At 45.0% G+C, this 19272-nt stretch overlaps 1 protein-coding gene across 23 annotated transcripts in view; it reads left to right on the top strand.

The window, feature by feature from the left end:
* Positions 1-19272, top strand: part of Kalrn (kalirin RhoGEF kinase) — a 603889-nt gene that overhangs the window by 58204 nt on the left and 526413 nt on the right. For 5 of the 23 annotated variants that reach the window (XM_021209156.2, XM_029544645.1, XM_029544644.1 and 2 more), the window contains exon 1: positions 1379-1618. The exons of 1 other annotated variant lie outside the window; for it this stretch is intronic. In XM_021209156.2, the coding sequence (XP_021064815.2) occupies positions 1543-1618 (76 nt within the window). In that variant the 5' untranslated portion in view covers positions 1379-1542. Of the gene's footprint in view, positions 1-1377; positions 1619-19272 lie in introns of those variants that run through there. 17 more of the 23 variants (XM_029544643.1, XM_029544642.1, XM_029544639.1 and 14 more) reach the window with 7 other exon arrangements.

The following is a 19272-nucleotide window of genomic DNA, read 5'->3' as shown; positions in this document are numbered from 1 at the left end:
TGACAAAGACCAGGAGGCGTGGAGCAGAGGCTGCCATGGCTAAGCTGGACCACAGCTGTGAGGAATGTGCCCTTGGCTGTTGAATGGAGGTGCTCTAGGCCCGGGGTTCCCTCTGCTTTCATTTCTGTGATCAGGATCCCCTGTCACCAGAGGGGCAACCTTCTCATGCAAGTGGCCAGACCACTGACTAAGCAGCTCCAAGGGAGGGGAGAATAGAGCGCTCCGCCCCTGCTCTCGAACCTTCTGCAAGCCTGAAACAGTGTCCAGAGGCTGATGGGCTGGCTGTAGTCAAGCTACAGTAAACACTTCTCCTGCCATCCATGTGGGTTACCTAGAATTCCTTGCTTGTTCACTCACTCAGTCAACAATACTTGAATTAATGGTTGAAGTCAAAATAACTTGAATGGTTCTGAGATAAGGCACTATATTAGGTACCTTGAAGGACCCAAAGATGTTTAAGGAACAGATCTAAATTCCACGTCATTTATAGTCTGATAAGGTAGAAGAATTGTATACAAAGGAGAGAGTGGATTGAAGATAAGATATAAAGGAGGGAGGGTCGGGGAAGGCTACCGGGATTCTGTGGCATTTGAGTCAGACATTGGAAGATTTAGGGTGTGGCCCTGAGATGGAGAGAAAGGGCCCTGACAGGAGGTGCTGGATCAGAGATTCAGGATAAAAGGGTCAGAAGGATAGGGGAGCAAGGCTCCAAGGGCAGGGGAGAAGGCCAGTGAGAACCTTTTGCCTGCTTCACTTACCATTGACACCTGGAGCTTCCCTCTGCCATGTTGAGCCTCACAGTTCCTCCGCAAAGCAAATACTGGCCTTTCCAGTTCATAGGGGAGGAAGCTGAGGCAGAAGGCCAAGAAATGTTAAGTAGGAACCAGGGTTTGAACTTGAACATAGAACCTTAGTGCCCAGTCTCTCTTTAATAGAATCCATGAGGGAAGTAGGAAGAAAGGACCTGCAAGCTCTTTTCTAGCTGTGAGCATCTAGCAGATTTGGATGGGGAGCACCTGAGGTCCCCACAGTGAGACAGTCAGATTCCTGGACTTTTTGGACTGGTTCCAGAGTCCAGGATGGTTGAGCATCTGGCTTCTCATTCATCGTCCTATTGGGAGAGCCACTGGCCTCTGTGTGGGAGGCACAGGAAGCCAGAATGGTAGGAGATACTAGAATGAAATTTTAAACGTGGCCTTCTCTGTGGACTTTCATTCCCAAGGCTACCTCAAACCTTGCTAGTGTGAAGAGCCCTCCCTGACTCCCTCCCCCGCATCTCCAGCCTCCCCTGGGGTTCATGCAGGCTCAGTCTGCACACGGCATGTTCTGCACTTGCTCCTTTGTTGCTGCGAAACGGGCTCCCAGCACAGTCAGCCTCTGTGTGGGAGGACTGGTGGCTGTCTTTGTAGGCAGGCATTTGCTTAGAGCAGGCTGCGTGTGAGCCCAACATCCGAGAATCTGGCCTCCTCGAGTCGGTTGTTGGTGGTGGTGGGATGAGGCTGTGCCCTGGAGACTGACTGTGAAGGATGAGTTCAGGGTGGGATGACGGACCGCTTCTGGGACCAGTGGTATCTTTGGTATCTCCGCTTGCTTCGGCTTCTGGATCGAGGTATCCTGAGTGCGTATCTGGTTGTGTGTCTTTCTGTGTATGGGTGTATGTATATAAGCATGTGTGTGTGTGTGTGTGAGAGAGAGAGAGAGAGAGAGAGAGAGAGAGAGAGAGAGAGAGAGAGAGAGATGGAGAAAGGTACAGCAGAGATGAGAGTGGGGGGAAATAAATAAGTGGGCATGGAGCAATAGCAAGCAGCAACCTATAGCAGATAAAAGAAGGGCTGTTTTTCTGGGGACATGTGTGACCCAGCTGGGGATGGGGAGCACAGAATCATTTGGGGGACAGTTGTACAACACAATCACATTTCTCGCTGGGGTTTTCACCTGGCTCTCTGTCGTAGTCAGGCAACTTAAAGTGTCTCTTGTGGGGGTTCTCTACAGAGCCTTTGGGAAGTGGTGCAAGAGAGGAGACTGGTTCCTGCAGCTGGAAGCTGGGGCAGACCCATGCAGACTCCTATCTCAGTCCAGCTCTGTGAGAATGGGTGGATTTGTGTGTTCATCTGAGCTTGTTTCCCCATCTGTGTAATGGACATTCCGGGGCCTATCTGCCATAGTTGTTTAACTCCTGCAGGTAAAACATACCATCACAGGTAGTGTGCACACTAGGTACTCAATGAATGCAGAGTTCCTCCCTCTGTGCCTGGCTCTCAGCACCATGGAGTTACAGCACTTGTCCTGGGGACAGCTCCCTTTGTGGCCTGTCTGTAGATGGAGTCTGTAGAATGTGTGATTTGGAAAAGGAAAAGGAGTTACTCTGACCTTAATACATGTCAACCACGTTTATTACTGCAATCAAATATCCTGGCACTATCATGCAAGTCCAGACCCTCCGCTGTAAAGAAAGACCACTAGGAACTTCGTGTAGTAATTGGTTTCTAAAATGTTGGCTGTGCATTTGAGAGCTTTGGCTCCTTTAAGAAGTTTTGGCAAGAGTGAGACAAAATCTTTGATGAAAAATATGGTCCTGGAAAAGCTCTGCTACCCACCCCAAACTGTATCCCTCTCTTTGGGGGTAGTCTCAGGAACACCCAGAGGTAGATACCGTGGAAGCAGAGCTGCCCAGTGCAGATACACCAGGGTTTTATCGGGAGAAATCAAAGATGGAGGAACCCAAGCCAGCGTACTCGGGAAGCAGGCTTTCACTAGCTCTCAGAAACACCTCTGGGAAGCCAGACTTGAGATGAGATGAGGATGGAGAACAGAGCCAGGACTTTGTAATGGTGGTGCTCATAGAGGGGGGGAGGGTAAGACAACCACCCCTTTTCTCTGTGATCTCAGCAAGTCCCAATGTCTCCGTGTCTCCTTTCTTTCCATTGTAAAAAGAGATGGCTACAGTAATGATGCCCATTTGAGGGTCATCAGAGTCTAGTGAGAGGCTCTAGACCCCAGCGCCTGTCAGGAACAAAATGCCCCTGACAGTTAGGGCTCATCAACAAAGACATCTAGTTCCCACTCTCCCGCACACATCCTGGGAAAGACAGGAACAGGTGGTATGCAACAGCCCAGAGCTGAGCAAGCTACTGAAAAGCTGTTAGAGGCATAGGGATAATTTATATTCTTGTGAACAGAGGCCATACGCAGATCAGCATATCATAGTAATTTAAAGAAGAAAGCACATGCCAAAATATAAGCTATATTTATTTTCAATTTTCATTAAATACTGGAATCCAAGAACTGCCAACTCATTTCAAATACTAGCTTCAGTACTTTCTAAGGGTCCTTGAATAAATAATTTGTTTTTGGCTCATTAATCTTGGCTCAAAAAGTGGGAATATTAGTAATACCTACACCATACAGTTTGCAGGAAATGTGTTCGTTCACGTGAAAGCATCTCACATGATGGATTTGTAGATTGATGGATCCCTAGATATCAGAGATTGGCTGTCAGAAATGTGTATGCACATTAGGTGTGTATAGACTATGGTCATTCCTGTAAACAGTGTCTGTAGGGACTTCCATGACATGAGATTCTAGACTGTTTAGGGCATCTGATATCAATCAGGGCTGTTGTGGGTTGGACACTGCTCATGTCACTCAGTTTTAGTTACTAGGTAACCCAGTATTCTAAACACCCACATGATGTACATACATCTACATTCAAACAGGGTTCTGCATTTGGCAACTATAGTAATGTTAGCCATCACTGCATAGGAAATGGCATGCTGTGCGGATTGAGCTAGCTCATGGGAAATGCTCAGCAGATATTAGTTGGATGAATGAGTGAATGAATGAGTGAGTGAGTGAGGGGGGGAGGGAGGGAGGAAAAGAAGGGCCTGTCTTCCAGAGCAGTAAAGAGATTTCCCCCAGGTCTCCAAGGAAACAGAACACAGCTCCCTTTCTCTGTCTTAGGATTTTATCTTTCCTTTGCCATTGCTATTCCTTATGTCATCTTGAAGGTCACAGGCCACAAGAAAGCCAGGAGGGAGTAAGGAATAAAAAGAGGCAAGGAATGATGGGTTTATCCCAGGAAATTGAAATGATGGACAGGCTGTGTTCGCTGGTTGGCTGCGAGGGAGAAGAAATGAGTCTGTGACTTGACACACTTAAAAAGGGAGGAAACATCAGAACACACCACGGAGGAGAAATAAACTTTAAAGAAAAATAAAAATAACTGCGTATGATCTCTTGCTACAGATACTTTTTTTTTTCATCTCTGTTCGGTTAATGGTCAGGCTTGAAAACTAAGTCTGTTGTTTCTGAGAGCACAACTGGACTGTATATAAGGATTTAGCAATAAGGGTGTGCCAGCTTTTTCATACGTTACGTTTGGATGATTTATTCTCGTTAATAACAGATACAGTTTTTACTGTGTGTGTGCTGGGTGTTTATTGACTCTACTGCCGATGATCTGGGCTTGCAGACATTGACTAAGGAGATAGTTGCCATGGTGGAGACCCCGCCAGAGGTAAGAAGCTCATGTAGAAGAGATGAAGAAGCAGCCTCGCCTGTGTGCCTGAAGACTGGTGCATCTGCAGGGACCTGGTGGGTCTGGGGAGGGTTTAACAGCATATGGAAAAGCCCACCAGCACCAGCCCTTGAGATGATTTTTGGTAACTTACAGATATTGCTTGAGCTTCTCAGCCTGGAGGATGATCTGCTCTTCCCAGTGTTTGATTCTGCCATGCTGCCATGCCTCATCTCACCCATCTGTGTGGGCCCTCTTAACCCTTCCTGATCCTCATTGCTAGTGCCTCATTTTCACCCGGACTTCCATGGGCCTTCCCGTCTTTTCAGCCGTAACATGCAGCCTCAGATGCCTCCTGCTCCAGCCTCCCTGCCCGCCTAGCCCCTCATGTCTGTTCTCTTTCCTAGTATACTGGTACAGCCTCGATACCTGTACCTAATTCTCTGCTGCTTGTCTACTACTTTTCAATCCATCTTCAAAATTCTGCCCATTTTCATCCCCAGCCTGGGTTATTGTGCCCTCTTCTCCCTCTTTTTCCTACTCTCTAACTTAGAATTCCTCTTTCTTTCAAAGCCATACATTTTCTTGGTCTCTGTCTCTTCCCCCTCTCTCCAGTCTCTCTTTGTGTCTCTGGCTCTTCTCTCCTCTCTTTCTCTTCTCTTCCTTATTTTTTATCCCCACCCCCCATGTATGTTTTCATGCAGAGGTCAAAGGTCAACCTTGGTTGCTGTTCCTTGTGTGTATTTTGTGGATTTTGTGTCTGTTTTGAGCCAGTGTCTTGTATTCAGTCTGGTGCTCTCTGAGTAAGATAGGCTGGGTGGCCAGTGAGCCCCAGGTACCCACCTATTGGATGCTGCCCCAGTGCTGGAGTTCAGCATGTGCCACCTTGCTTTGCTTTTTGTGCATGCGTGCTGGGGATCAAACTCGGGTTCTCATGCTTGCAATCAAACACTTTACTGACAGGGCAATCTTTCTAGCTCTCCTCCAGCCTGTTTATGCCATCATGCTTTTTTACCCCCAACCTATTATTTTCTTTTAAAAATAACTTCATGTACAAAATGGAGCCAAGTTAAAATTATATAAAAGAAAATATAGTGTAGAAGATTTTTAGATATGGTAAAAATGGTGTTTGGAATCATTTTAATGAGAGACCTAATTCACAACATACATTTTAGACTGCTTGATTTCTTCTTGGGGTATTGTCTGCTTTCTGATGAATACCATAAAGCATTTGGAATTTTTACACCAGAAACCAACTGGAATCATCTGGGACTCATGGCACAGCACAGAGTTCCATTCCTTTCCAGCCTCGACCCAGGCAGCTGAATTAGACCCCTGGCACTGACGTCTCTGCCGGTGATTCTGATGGAGCCAAGGTTCGGGGCTGCTTGTTGCCTTCTTTTAATGTGATGCCAGAGAGCAATGGCGAAATGGCTCTGGGGCAAAATAACAAAGATACTGAGATAATCCATGACTGTGAGAATAGCAAATACAGAGTAATGAGAAGATAAACCAGAAACAATGTTAAAAGAGTGTAATCTTTAGGGTATGGTCTGTGCAACTTTATTTAGAAACTACAGACATTTTGTATCATTACCTGACTAAACCCTGACTTTCCTTTGTATTCCTGAGGAAATATTTGCCCCATGCTATAGAAGGTTGATTGGCCCCATCTTGTTTTGAGTCTACAGCTCTCAGTTCTGGCTGCCTTAGTTAGGTTTTCCACCTAGGGATGACAGTTTGTCACATTGTGTGTCAAAAATATTTCCTTATTTGTTCAAGGTAAGTTCTACTGTTATTAGGTGGGCACTACCACCTTCTGCTAGAATCAGAGAATGGATGCTCCTTCTCATACTGTCAGAAAGATGGAAGAGGAGGGGACTTCTCGTCCACAGCTTCCATAGAGTGAGGATTCACTCTGGCCAGGAACCTACTTGAGATTTTCACTAAAATTCCTATCTCCCTAATTGATGTTGTCTGTTGTCTCAACCTTCAGAACTCTCTACCATTCCAATGCAAGGACTGATTCTGCTTAAGTGCAATGCAGGGTCAGGAGGCAGCTAGCCTTCCTAGCTCTCTGGGCAGTCTTGTCCTTACTACTCTTGTCCCGACTTCTTGTCATTGAGAGATGTTTTCTCTTTGGCTTCCTGACAGCCTAGTCATCTGCACAGCTCTGGCCCCTGCCTGGATTGTGCTTGGTGTCTCTCTGCTTAGACCAGCCTGCCACAGGCTCCAGCCAGTCATGGTGGATATCTTTCCTGTTCTGGTTAGTGGCTGTATGTGCACTTGGTATGACATATGGCTTCTTTGGATACATTTCTATGATATGTTGCTTCCCTTGGAGGGTCACTGAGAGAAAGAAGAGAGCGTCATGCAGCACATGTATGAAGACTATGTTGGGTGATACAGCTGTGCTGGAGTTTTTCTAATGAGAGGAGGTTTGGTTGTGACCTTTCTACTTGAGCTGAATATTCATATCAGACCAAGTTACTTTCATTTAGCTTCTAAAGTCACCATTATATGCCTATCAGAGGATGTAGGCTTCTTATCTGATAAGCAATTTGAAACATTGTCACAGAATAATCCCCTATGGTCTCCTGCCTTCCACATGGTCTCCTCAAACCTCTCCCCTATGTTTCCTTTCAAAATGCCCAGAGCCTCTGTTGTGGATGATGGCCCACATTTCTCCCTTTCTCAGACTCTTGACTCCTATGTCCTCCAGAAAAAGTGCCCCTATTTAGTCATACCTCCTTCTCTTCAGGCATAGGGGCACTCAGGTGCAAGGTCCAGGGACCAGCGGTTCAGCGTGTTCTTGTGGGTAGTAATTATGTATGCATCATGGTATTGCTCTGTGCGGTGAAGGAGTTAAGATGTGTGGCCAGTGCCTGATGCCAGCAAATACTCAGTATAGGTGCTTCTCCTTTGGGGTTTCTGTAGCTGTTGTGGAGCCTAATTGCTTCAAGGGGTCGTTTTTGACCCATTACAAATAGAGGACAAGCCTTTGTCTCCATCATCCTTTTGAATTTTCCCCTAGACGCCTAGGTCAAAGTTGTATTCTATTGGGAAATCTAGTAAATTCATGTTGACTAAAAGGGTATCTGAATACTCCAGGAACAAGGACTATTACAGCCTTGGTTAGGAGTTAAAAACAGTAAGGGTATGATAATGCCAGTATCATATTCCCTTTGGTCTGCCGTGTCCTTCTCTGTGCAGATCACATTGGTTCCCATTCTACAGATGGGGAGCAGACTTGTCGAAGTAACTACTTTGCTAAAATCATACAACTGCTAAGAGAAAAGCCAAGGTCCAGGACCTTCTCACATAGGATGGGTTAGCCCCTGTGCTGACTGCTACACACATAGAGATGCCTGAATCTCCATCCTCAACATGCATTTGACACGGTGTCTACTTACCTCCCCTGTTGGCAGATGGAGGGGATATCACTGACTGTGCTGTCTTGGTGTGGGATCACCAGGTAAGATGTATCTAGGCCAAGTCCTGGGGGAAGGACACTGATAGCTTCTGTTTGGAGTACTGGTGTGGAGTTTCCAAGCTGTGGGGCAGAGGTTGCTATGATATGAGGAAGAGAAAGCAGCAAGTCTCCCCTGGGCTAGCATGGCCTCCTAGGGCCTGTTCTTCTATTGAGGTTTACTGAAGGGTTGCTGAAGGGCAAAGGTGTTTTCCTCAATGGTCACAAAGCCAACTGAATTCCAGGCTTGCTTTTCACTTTGTGGTGTGTGGAGGTAGTTTGTGAAATCGTGAAAGTGGCAGATTCTGTGTTCGTGGTTGAAGGGCTAATAATGTCTGCAAGCATGACAGGGGCCTTGCAGGGGCAGGAGATCAGACTCCTGCACTCTGGAAGGTGATAATTCACCATCTCCTGAAAGGATCCCAAAGAACCAAAAGCTAGGGGCTGGAGAGATAGCTCAGTGGTTAAGAGCACCAACTGTGCTGAAGAGGAGCCAGGGTTAGTTCCCAGGACCCACATGGTGACTCACAAACATCTGTAATCCTAGTTCTAAGAGAATCTGGTGCCCTCTGGTCTCCATGAGTGCCAAGCCCATGTGTGGTGCACAGACATGCGTGCAGCCCAAACATCCATGGAGATTAAAAAAAAAAATTAGCAAAATACATAAACAAAGTAACGACAACCTCTCTGAGTTTCTTTTTTTTCTTTATTTTTTAAAATTTATTTACATTTTAAATGTTATCCCCTTACCTGGTTCCCCCCTATTCCATCCCCAATCTCCCTGCTTCTATGAGTGTGTTCCTCCACCTACCTACCCACTCTCTCTTCCCCACCCTGGGGCATCTATTAAGCCTTCATAGGACCAAGGGTCTCTCCTCCCATTGATGCCATTCTCTGCTACATATGCCATGTGTACTCCTTGGTTGGTGGCTCTCTGAATTTCTTATAGCCCGTCCATCCAATTGTGGATTACCTGTAAGTAGATGCTCTTCTTACTCTAGTGAGTCATGGTTCTGCATGGACAGTACCTACAACATCTACAAAACACACAGCAACAACATCTACAATACTTCTGTATGACATCAGGGGATATAATTTCATGTTGAATCCCTAAATGAGCGCTATGAGTTCCTAGGAGGGAGAGATAAGTGGGATGAATGAAGAAAGGCACACACATTCACCTAATAAATATCCTCTAAGGACCTACTGTGTGCTATGCTGTGTTAGCGGATCTGGGCGTAGTGTTGAAGGAGACAGTGCACTTGTCTTCATGAATCTTTACGTCTAGTCAGAGGAAGGGCACTGTCAACAGAATAGACAATACAGTGACTTAATTATGAGGGTGGAGGTCAGAGGGTGTGGAGCTTTTATGCGGTAAGAGCTGGAGCTGGGGAGAGAGCTTGAGGTTGCTCTCCGCTTACATCAGGTTACAAACAATTGGTCGCAGGGTAGTAGCATGTCATTAAAATGTATTGGATAATACTCATGTGTCAAGGAGTAGACTTAGGAGCTGGGAATCCCAAGAGGCATGGCCTGGGGTGCTTATGGTCTAAGGAAACATTTGGATACACAGAAGGTACTTTACAACAAAATTGGTGAGTAAAAATTAACTAGGACACCATAGGAATAAATAATAACTATTTACTTGGCTGTGTATATCTTCCCTGAATATCAAACAGAGCTTTGGTGAAGTCAAACACTCCAGGCAGTGAAATGGGCCAAGGCATAGTGAGGCCTGAAGGAAATGCATAGCTGAAGGAGAGGGAAGTTCAAAGATGTGACTCCTTTAGGGGTTAAATGACCCTTTCAGAGGGGTCACCTAAGACCCTTGGAAACACATTATTTATATTATGATGAGTAATAGTGGCAAAATTACAGTTATAAAGTAGCAACAAAATTTATGGTGGGAGGAGGGGCACCTTAGTATGAGGAACTGTATAAAAGGGCATATCTAGAGTATGCTTATGAGGGAAGTCACGGGAATTCTTGACCACCAGAGCCTGCTGTTAGTGGGAATTTGGACGCATTAAGAGCAGGACAAGAATTTACAGGGATTCTGGGTTCTTCATACTTTAAGTGATAGAAAGGCCATGCTTAGGTTTAGCTGGAGAAGTAGAGTTGCACTGGAAGGGTGTTGGAACCTTAACTAGATCACAGAGTGCCCAATTCCTTCTAGTACAGAGGTTCTCAACCCCATGGTTCATGACTCCTTGGGGAATTGAAAGACCCTTTCACAGGGGTCACCTAACACCATAGGAAAGAACATATTTATATTACAAATCATAATAGTAGCAGGATTATAGGTATAAAGTCACAATGAAAGCAATTTTATGGTTGGGGGTGGGTGGGCAGTCACCACAATATGAGGAACTGTGCTAAAGGTTACAGTCTTAGAAGGTTGAGAACCACTGCTCCAGCAGCAGCATTATGTCTGTGGTCCTAGGGAGCAGTTGAGGGAGGAGACGCATGCTTTGAGTTAGATGCCTAGAAGAGACAGTGACACTGATAATAGTCCAGGGACGGTAGCACAGGGCAGAAGGAAGGACTGTGGAAATCAGAGACATGAGAAGCTATTTCTTAAGAGTCGGAAGAACAAGCAAAGACTTGAGTGGAATGAGGGGGGTAGTTAGGGATCGTCGTGTGCAGGGGGTGGGACAGCATGGAAGGGTTTGGTGACAGAAGGCATTGATGCCTTCTTGCACCATCGTTTCGGTGCCTTGGCGATGAGCAACCAGATTGCAGTGGGAGGAAGTGGCGAGGATGAGGCAGCAGCCAGCACATACTGTTTGTTTGAGAAATATGTCAGAAAATACAAGGTAAAAATAGACCAGTGGTTGGTGGGGCATTAGGGTCAAGCGGTGCTTTCATTTAAGAAGGGAGGCCTGAAAGTATTTAAGTTAGGGATGGGGCAGCGGCAGGAGTTAGGAAATGGGGAACAGGAGTGGATTTAGGAATCCACTTGCAAATGCTGAGACCCACAGTGAATCTAGGCAGTCAAGGCTGCTTGCTGGGGATACAGCATGAATAAAGCATGACGTCTTCGTAGGCTTTGCCTCTAGAGAGAGAGCAGATAGCACAGGAGCCAAGCCACAGTTGGACTTATAATAGCAGCGTGTAGTAAGTGCTACAAAGTTCAGAAGTGTCCTGGAAAGCAGGAGGTGGCCTGACCAGAAAGGGCACACACGACCGGGAGACCAGAGAATGAAGCACTGTCTGTTGGGGGGAAGAAAAGAGGACTTAGGAAACTATTTAAGTAGAAAAGATAAAAAAATAAGCATTTCAAGTTCAGAATGTCATGGACTAAGACCAGAGATTTGAGGTAATATGTGACTTTAGATGGGACCTGGTCTGCTTCATTCAGACTTTCAGTCAACCTGTGATTATAAAGGATGCCATTATATAGATGTGTGTGTGTGTGTGTGTGTGTGTGTGTGTGTGTTGTATGCATGTATCTGTCTGTCTGTTTCTGACTCTGTATGTGTGTCTGTCTCTGTATGTCTCTGTATGTGTGTGTGTGTGTGTGTGTGTGTGTGTGTCTGTCTGTCTGTCTGTCTGTCTGTGTGATCACCTGGATACACTATCACTGAACTAATTTGGGCCAGCTCAGGGAGGATTGTGTGTCATCAAGAGTTCACTCTTCCCTCCCTGCTCTGTACAAAGCAGGAGAGCTGGGGTGGAAGTGGCACCTGCTCGCAGAGTGGTTGAAGTCAGGTGACCTATGTGTGCATCTGTTACTGGATGCTCTGACTTAAGCACTTGGATCTTCAAGGATATGAACAGAGTGAAGGAAAAGGACTCTGATGGCAAGGCATAAAGTGACGCTCTGTGAGGAAACGAGGCTGGGGCATGGCCGGGGTGAAATGAGAGACATCAAGGTGAATCAGATCAGCAATGGGAGGAAAGTCCTGTTCTCCTTGCTCTCTTTACATGCGTATTTGTTTCCTGGAGAAATGAGGGTGTAGATGGAAGGGATAAGGAGACTCAATACTGAAGAGATGGTTGACAGAACCATAGTTAGGTATTAGCTGAGGAGGAGGCGATGTCAGAAAACCCCAAGTCGAGGCCTTACTTCATTATAGTCCTCTGTTTGCAACCCCGTTCTACCACTTCCACTCCCTCCATCCCTTTCAGAGCTGAGGTGGGAATCCAGGGACTGTATGTGCTAGACAAGTAGTCTACACTAAGCTACAGCTACTTTTTTTTTTTTAAGACAGTCTTTCTATAGCTCAGGCTGACCTTGAACTGCTTCTGTCTTATATTCCCAAATGGTGGCATTAGTAGTATGTGCCACCATAGCCAACTCCAGCTCTCTCTCATTAATCTTGCTGTTGTCACTGAATCTGGAAGAATGAACAGACTTAGGAAATTATGAATTTAATTCTAGTTTAGATTCAAACTTTTAAGGACCCAAGCAAACTTAAGAAGCCCCTACGGCAGTGTTGTACTTCATCCTTCCTGGTAATAATCATTCAACAGCGTGAGTTAGACGTGAGGCCTCCTGCCTCTCTGCTGCTACAATGGAATTTTGTCCCCAAGAACCCAGCTCAGGCAAGGACAGTGGAGTAAGAACCCAGCTCAGGCAAGGACAGTGGAGTATCTTCCCCAGAAACCCAGGAGGAAAAATTGGCATGGGGCTTTTAATCTATATTCATGCAAAATGAAGTCTGTTAGCTGGGATAATGAACTCCATATTTTATAAACTATTTTGAGCCTGTCTCAAAATAAAGCCCAGGGCCAGGGGTGGAGGAAGGATGTAAGTCTTGGAGACAAAGTGGCATGGCTTACTCATCAATGTTTTTATTTTAATGATCCGAACCCTGTACAAGTCCCTTGGTGACACTGTAATGGAAACCACATTTTTTTTTTCTTGCTAGAAGTTTCAAGATGAGCAAAGGCAAATGCTCTGGAGACATAACTAGGGTTACAAACTCTTATCCCCAACAATATACAAACCTTCCACCCAGGGGGCTCCAGCTAGAGACAGTGTAGTTGGAAAGCAGTGAAATTATAGAGATATTTCTTCTACCAGTCTCTGGCCCACTACAACTGCCTCTTTCCCTCCCCCTCCCCCTCCATCACTTCCTAGTGAACATAAATAAACGAGAGTCCTAGTGTTGACTCCTCGACCACAGGGAGAGCATCCCTCATGGATGCTGCTGTTCCTGCAGGAGGCTGGGCCAGGCCTGGAACAACCTATGCACAGCAGGAATGTGGAGAGCAAGGTGGCTCCCTCTGTCTTTGGACCTCAGGGGCGAGTGTCTTACCTGCTTGAGTCTTCTTTGCCTTGGAAAGCTTTCTGGACTTGGAAAGGTCGAAGTTAAGGAAGTAGGTATGGGGCATGGTCCGTGAGGATTACGTGATGTGAGCATGCTCTGATCCCTGTTTAAGTATGTCTTGGACACCTGGAATATGTAAGAGACTGGGAGCCCTGAATACACGGAGGCACTGATTTTCTTGGGAAAGTTGAAGTTCAATGCTAACCTTATAGAGAAATCCCAGAACAAAAAGAAACAAAAGACTCAGATATTTCTCCCTTGGGTTTATGCTCTGCTTCGGTGGCCCGGGACGACCACCCCCTGGGTGCTCTGCTTGGCTCTGTAGAGATTTTGCCACGACTGCAATCCCTCTCCCTGCCCTTCCTACCTTATACCAAGGGTCAATAGTTGTAATAATAATAAATGTCAGGAAGACATTAATTAGAGCCCCCACCCCTTTTGTGTGTGACCATGTGGAGGCCAGAGGACACTTTTTTTGTTTTTGAGTCTGTCACGTGTCCCAGGACTTGCTGAGTAGACTGTTAGCTGGCCAGTGAGCCTCAAGGACCAAGTCTCTAGCTCTCTGGTGCCGGGATGATGAGTATATGCCACTGTGCCCAGCTTTCAGTATTAGACTCAAGCCCTCATGCTTACAGAGCAAGCCCTTTACCAACTGAACACTGTCCCTGGTGTATGCACTCAGAACCCAAATACCAGATATTTGTGGCACCACCCCACAAATGGCGGATAATCTATTTTCCCTGTGGCTATCACTTAACGATGCTGTTGGCTACATATAACTGAGTTCAAGCTCAAGCTGACTTAAACACTAAATGGGTGTTTTCTCCTCCACCATCTCTTAATGTTGGAAGTGGGGCAGTTGAACGGCAGCTCCCCACTGTCAGATTCTTTCTTCTGTCGTCTGTGTGTGTTCCCCAGACTCATCACACCCATGAGATGCTGCAGTCATCAGTTTTAGAAGGTTCTATACCATTACCTCCACTTCCTCCTCTCTTGTTGATTAATATTGAGATCTCTTAATGGATCTTATGTATTCTTTATTGTTATTTCTGCATTTTTCATAATTTTATGTTTATGATACACTCTAGACAATTTTCTCCAATCTATCTTCTGGCTTATTAACTAACTACTTAGATACATCTAATCTGCAATTAAATGTGTGCATTGTGTTATCAATATCAATTATTGTATCTTCCGGTGCCAGAATACTTAACTGTTTTCCAAGCTGCACTCCAGTTTCATGAAAACCTTTTAAACTCCTCTTTAATTTCTTTTGAACATAGTATGTTTGTTTTATAGTTTTTGTTTGAAAGTTCTAGGCTGTGAGGTTTTGTATATCTAAACTCCTTTTGTTTTCCCATATTAACTTGGGTAAAATTGACAAATAAAAATTGAATTTATTTACCTTGTGTGGAATAATGCTTTGATATATGAGTTGGTGCTGTGGTGTAGCTACCTCGGGTGCAGGTCTTGTCTGTAGTCTTGTTTTGGATAGGCTTTGCTCATTGCATGCTTTTCCTTCCGTGTTTGGTTACTTTTCTATTACATCATGTTCACTATGTTTGAGAAAGTTTTTGTGGGGAGAAAATTCCATAATTATCGCTGTTTCTTACAGACTGGCAGATGCTCGCAGGCAAAGGTTGCTTTGTCTTCTGGACTCACTTCTTTGGGCCCCCCCTAGCCGTTGGCTGAGTAGTGGCTGCCATCCTGTTGGGTCCTGGGTGGCTAATGCTTTTAGGAAGTCCATTTCAAGACCCCAATTCCTTGAAACCTAGAATGGTAACGTTTTTCCTGGAACAGTTTCTCCTCTCTTTTGTCAGGCTCCTGTTGACACCACCGGTCCAGTTCCACCTAAACCTGCCGTGAGTGCTTGAGTGCCTTAGAGCCACCGCAGGCAACTTGAGTCTCAGGGTTTCCAGAGAGCTGTCTTGTTTCCAGCATGCTTTTACTTTGAAGATAATGCTGTTCCCCTGGGAAGAGGCTTAGCTTGGAATAGTTACTTGTGTGAGAATGCCTTCTCCTTGGGCAGGTTCTGAACTTTTAAATTTGTTCCCTTCATCTTTTCTGATTTTCTAAAGCATGGCTTAAATTTGCTTCTGTTTCTTGCCAATTGGCAAATGTTCTTCATGTAGAAGTCACTTTGTGTTCTGGGTCTCTTTGGATTTTTAGCTTCTCCTGGGTTTTGACCTCGTGATTCTTTGTTGCCTTATTGTTTTGTTTGTTTGTTTGTTTTGTTTTTTAATGCTTTCAGGAAGATTAAAAACAAACATAAGAAACAGTTGGTCCTGTTCTCTTCTCCTGCCATTACAAGAAGTGGAAAGCCTGGGCCCTTAATTCTTGGCATCTCTCTATTCTACCATGCTTATAGTACCAAGCTGGCTGTCATAATTCCACATGTTGCATATGAAATTGACATCACAAAGATCCTGCTTCTTCACACTTAGTTCCCTTCAAGATTAAGAAAATACTTCCTAGATGTCCTTTTGACTTTTTTTTTTCTTCATGATTCCAAGGCCATGACATCACCAGCAATTCCTAAATAAATCTAGAAGGGGATACAGTTTCTGAGTTTATTGCAGTCACTACACACGAGACCTAAAGCACACGATACTCGATTTCTAAACAAAATATAAGGTCTTAGCGCAAGAATAAAGGGTGTAAATAGTCATGAGTGGGGGCAATTATGTCTACCACACTGGGCTCACCTTGAGTTAGCAGTTAAGAAACATAGTCATTGGCTTGGAGAAATGTCTCAGTGATTAAGAACACTGGCTGTTCCTCCAGAGGACCCAGGTTTGATCCCCAGCACCCACCCACATCATGGTTCACAAATACCTGTAACTATAATATCAGGGGATCTGATGCTCTCTTCTGGTTTCCATGGGCACCAGGCACAAATGTGGTGCTCACAACCACACACATACAAAACATTCCTACACATTAAAAAAATAAGAATAAATCTTAGAAAAAAACAGAGAGTCAAGTGTAATTATGGTTCTTGTTCTACCTGGGGCCCTACATGTGCCCAGTGATGCAAGAAAATGTAGATCTGGGTGTGGTGGGACATACTTGTACTTCAGCTCTCAGGAGGCTGAGGCAGGAAGGCCATGAGAACAGGGCTAGTGTATCTCAAACAATCCCAAACCAAACCAAACCAACTAGTTAACCAACCAAACAACACACCAATCAACCAAACAGAAAGCCCAGCTTGTCCTTGGCTGGCACTTGCTGCTAAACCTGAGGACCTAAGTTCAGCCCTTGAGACTCACAGGATGGAAGGAGAGAATCAACCCTTGCACACTGCTCTCTGAGCGTTGTGCACACAACCAGGCGCATGTGCACACACTCAACTGAATAATAAATACATGTAATTTAGAAATGTAGAAATGAGGATTGGGCCTTTGGCCCTGATCCCAACCAGCAAGGTGGGAGGTAGAGTAGGGAAGGGAGGTACTCAGACTTAAAAGGGGATTTGGAAAGACGAGCTATGGGTTTGAAAACATGCTTTGTGACTTAAAAACTGAGAGTTTGAGATAACCCATGATCAAAGTATAATGAACTTCCTTAATTCAAAAACATTCAAGATTAAAATTACATCAGAAATAATTACTTTATTAGAAATTCATTTTTAAGCATGAACATATTACAAATCACTTCATTTATAAATGCCTAGAATATAGAACCTAATGCTTTTTGTCACCATAACAATGCTTTCTAGTCACTATGGACTGCACTGCATGAGCTAAGTCCTCTGTAGATCTTTAGCAGAAGTGGACTGCAGCTGGCCAGAGGAGGAGCATGTTAGGTTTTAGGCTCCTCCTTGGGAACATGAGCCTCTCTTTCCCTGCAGGGCTAGAAGGCTGCCCTTGCTCTAATATGCCACTCGTTTCTAGGAGTAGGAGGCATAGAAGGTGAGGCATCAGGTACCAAGATAGTCTTTGGTGAGTGCTGGCTTCTTTGCTTTTTAGGCACTAGATGGGCTTCATATCATCCCTTTGAGACAAGAATCCTCAGGAGAAGGAATATTTCTCCCCCCTTGATCCTGCCCTCTATAGTGTCCATATGAAGAGAGAGCAACATCTATAGGCTTGTGCTGTCTTCCCTCACTCTTTCCTATATCCTATATCTATCTACAGTTTTACTTCATTGTAGAAGTTCTCCTTACTAGTAGAGTTTGTGCCATAGATTGCTAACTCATAGTAGTCCCTCAAAGAAGACGTCTCAAGCAGGACCAGAGGAGGCATGTTATACCCATCTTTTTGGGGGTGAGGTAGGGTCACAGTCAGTTGAGTACAGCTCAGTTTGGGGGGAGGTGGGAAATATGGGGTGAAAGTGAATTGAAATGGTCTTCAGGTAGCTTCTGTTCTTTTTTGAGCACAACAGTCCCATCAAGTCTGGAAGATGTTACTTTGCCTCAGCCCTCCTGAACCTCTGGCTTTTACCGTCTTTTCTCTTCTGTGATGAGCACCGTGGAGACAGCATATTATAAGCGTCTTATTCATGGCCGAGCACTCCATGGCCACTTCCTCTTGAGTTTCTGCATCAGCCCATCATCCACTGCACGAAGAAACTTCTCAGATGAGGTCTGAAGATACACTAAGATATAGGTAGAAAGATAGGAATTTGGAGAACAGTTTGATTCTAGTAAAATTATAGTATCACGTTTACCCCTAGGACATGTGAGCTCCCCAGTCACGAGTTCTTGGCTGTATTCACAGTACTGTGCATGTGTCTACTCCTGCGGAGTGGTCCTTAAATCTAATCAGAAAGCAGATGGGTACCCCCATGTCATTAATGCCACCCTGGCAGTTATTACTGTAATTCACAGGATTTATGGCAGATAAGATAGTTGCTGATGGCCCCCTGACTGGCAGCCTTTATAGCAGCACCTCCTGGTACCATGATCGCTGTTCAGTAGGGAGGAAGTCTCCTGGCCAGTACTGGTTTCATTTTTTCAGGTCCTATGACAGCGTTCGTGCTATCTTTAGCAATAGGGTCTTATCAAGATCTGGGGAGCAGCCAAGGGCAATGACCGTAGCTTGTGTTGTTTTGGGGGTCTCTGAGAGAACTCTGACCAATGACTAGAGGAGAAGTAGCCCCTACTGGCCCTGGACTTTTTATTTGGCAACTTACGGTTTCTGGGATAACTCCAATTAAACTCCTATGTCTCTATATGTCTATAACAATATATCTTATAAAATAGTAGGCTTCCATATGGCTTTATCCTTTAAAAAACAAAGACAAACCTACAATAATCAAATGAGTTATTGGCCATTTTTACAGTACTCTGCATGTGTTTACTCCTGTGGAATGAGCTTTAAATCTAATCAGAAAGCAGATGGTTACCTCCCTAACATTGATGCCACTATTGTGGTTACAGGACTTACAGTGGGTGAGATAGTTGATGATTTCCCTGACTGGCAGCCCAGTGGTTATTTCAGAGTGAGTTTCTTTTTTGACAGAATGTTAAGTGGCTAAGCATGAGGAGGCTTTGAGTCAACATGACTGGGTTAACTCACGACTCTAACACAGCTCTGTGACTTTAAATGTAACAGTCTCTGCTTCAGCTGCCCTCCTTGATGAGAAACAAATAGCACAATGGTTTAGCTTATTCATGTTTATTGCTTAAAATATTAGCTACTAACTCTCAAGCTCAATGATCTATTAGATAATAGATTTTTTGAAAAAGAAGATAATGGGTCCTGAAAGGGTAGGTGGGTTCTGCAAGGTCCTGGAGAAAACACATGGGACCAGGCACTGAGACCATGTCTAGGCAGTTAAAACAAGAAGTCAGCTCCGTTTGCCTTGAATTTTGGGGGCAAACCTTTGTGTTCGGCTTCTCTGTAGACTTGGTTGTTTCCAGCAGGGGTGGGCCATCAGTGTGCCTGCTAAGGCCCCGCCTCCTCACCTTGAGGCTGCTGCCAGGCAGCTGAACTGGGCTTCCTCTGAGGGGGCAGTCCTGCTGGCTCAGCCAGCCAAGTCCAAGGTGCTTCCTGCCTTGCTGGTGTTCT

Source organism: Mus pahari, chromosome 12, assembly GCF_900095145.1.
Source record: "Mus pahari chromosome 12, PAHARI_EIJ_v1.1, whole genome shotgun sequence".
NCBI classification, from domain to species: domain Eukaryota; kingdom Metazoa; phylum Chordata; class Mammalia; order Rodentia; family Muridae; genus Mus; species Mus pahari.
This window is presented reverse-complemented; position numbering and strand designations above follow the sequence as displayed.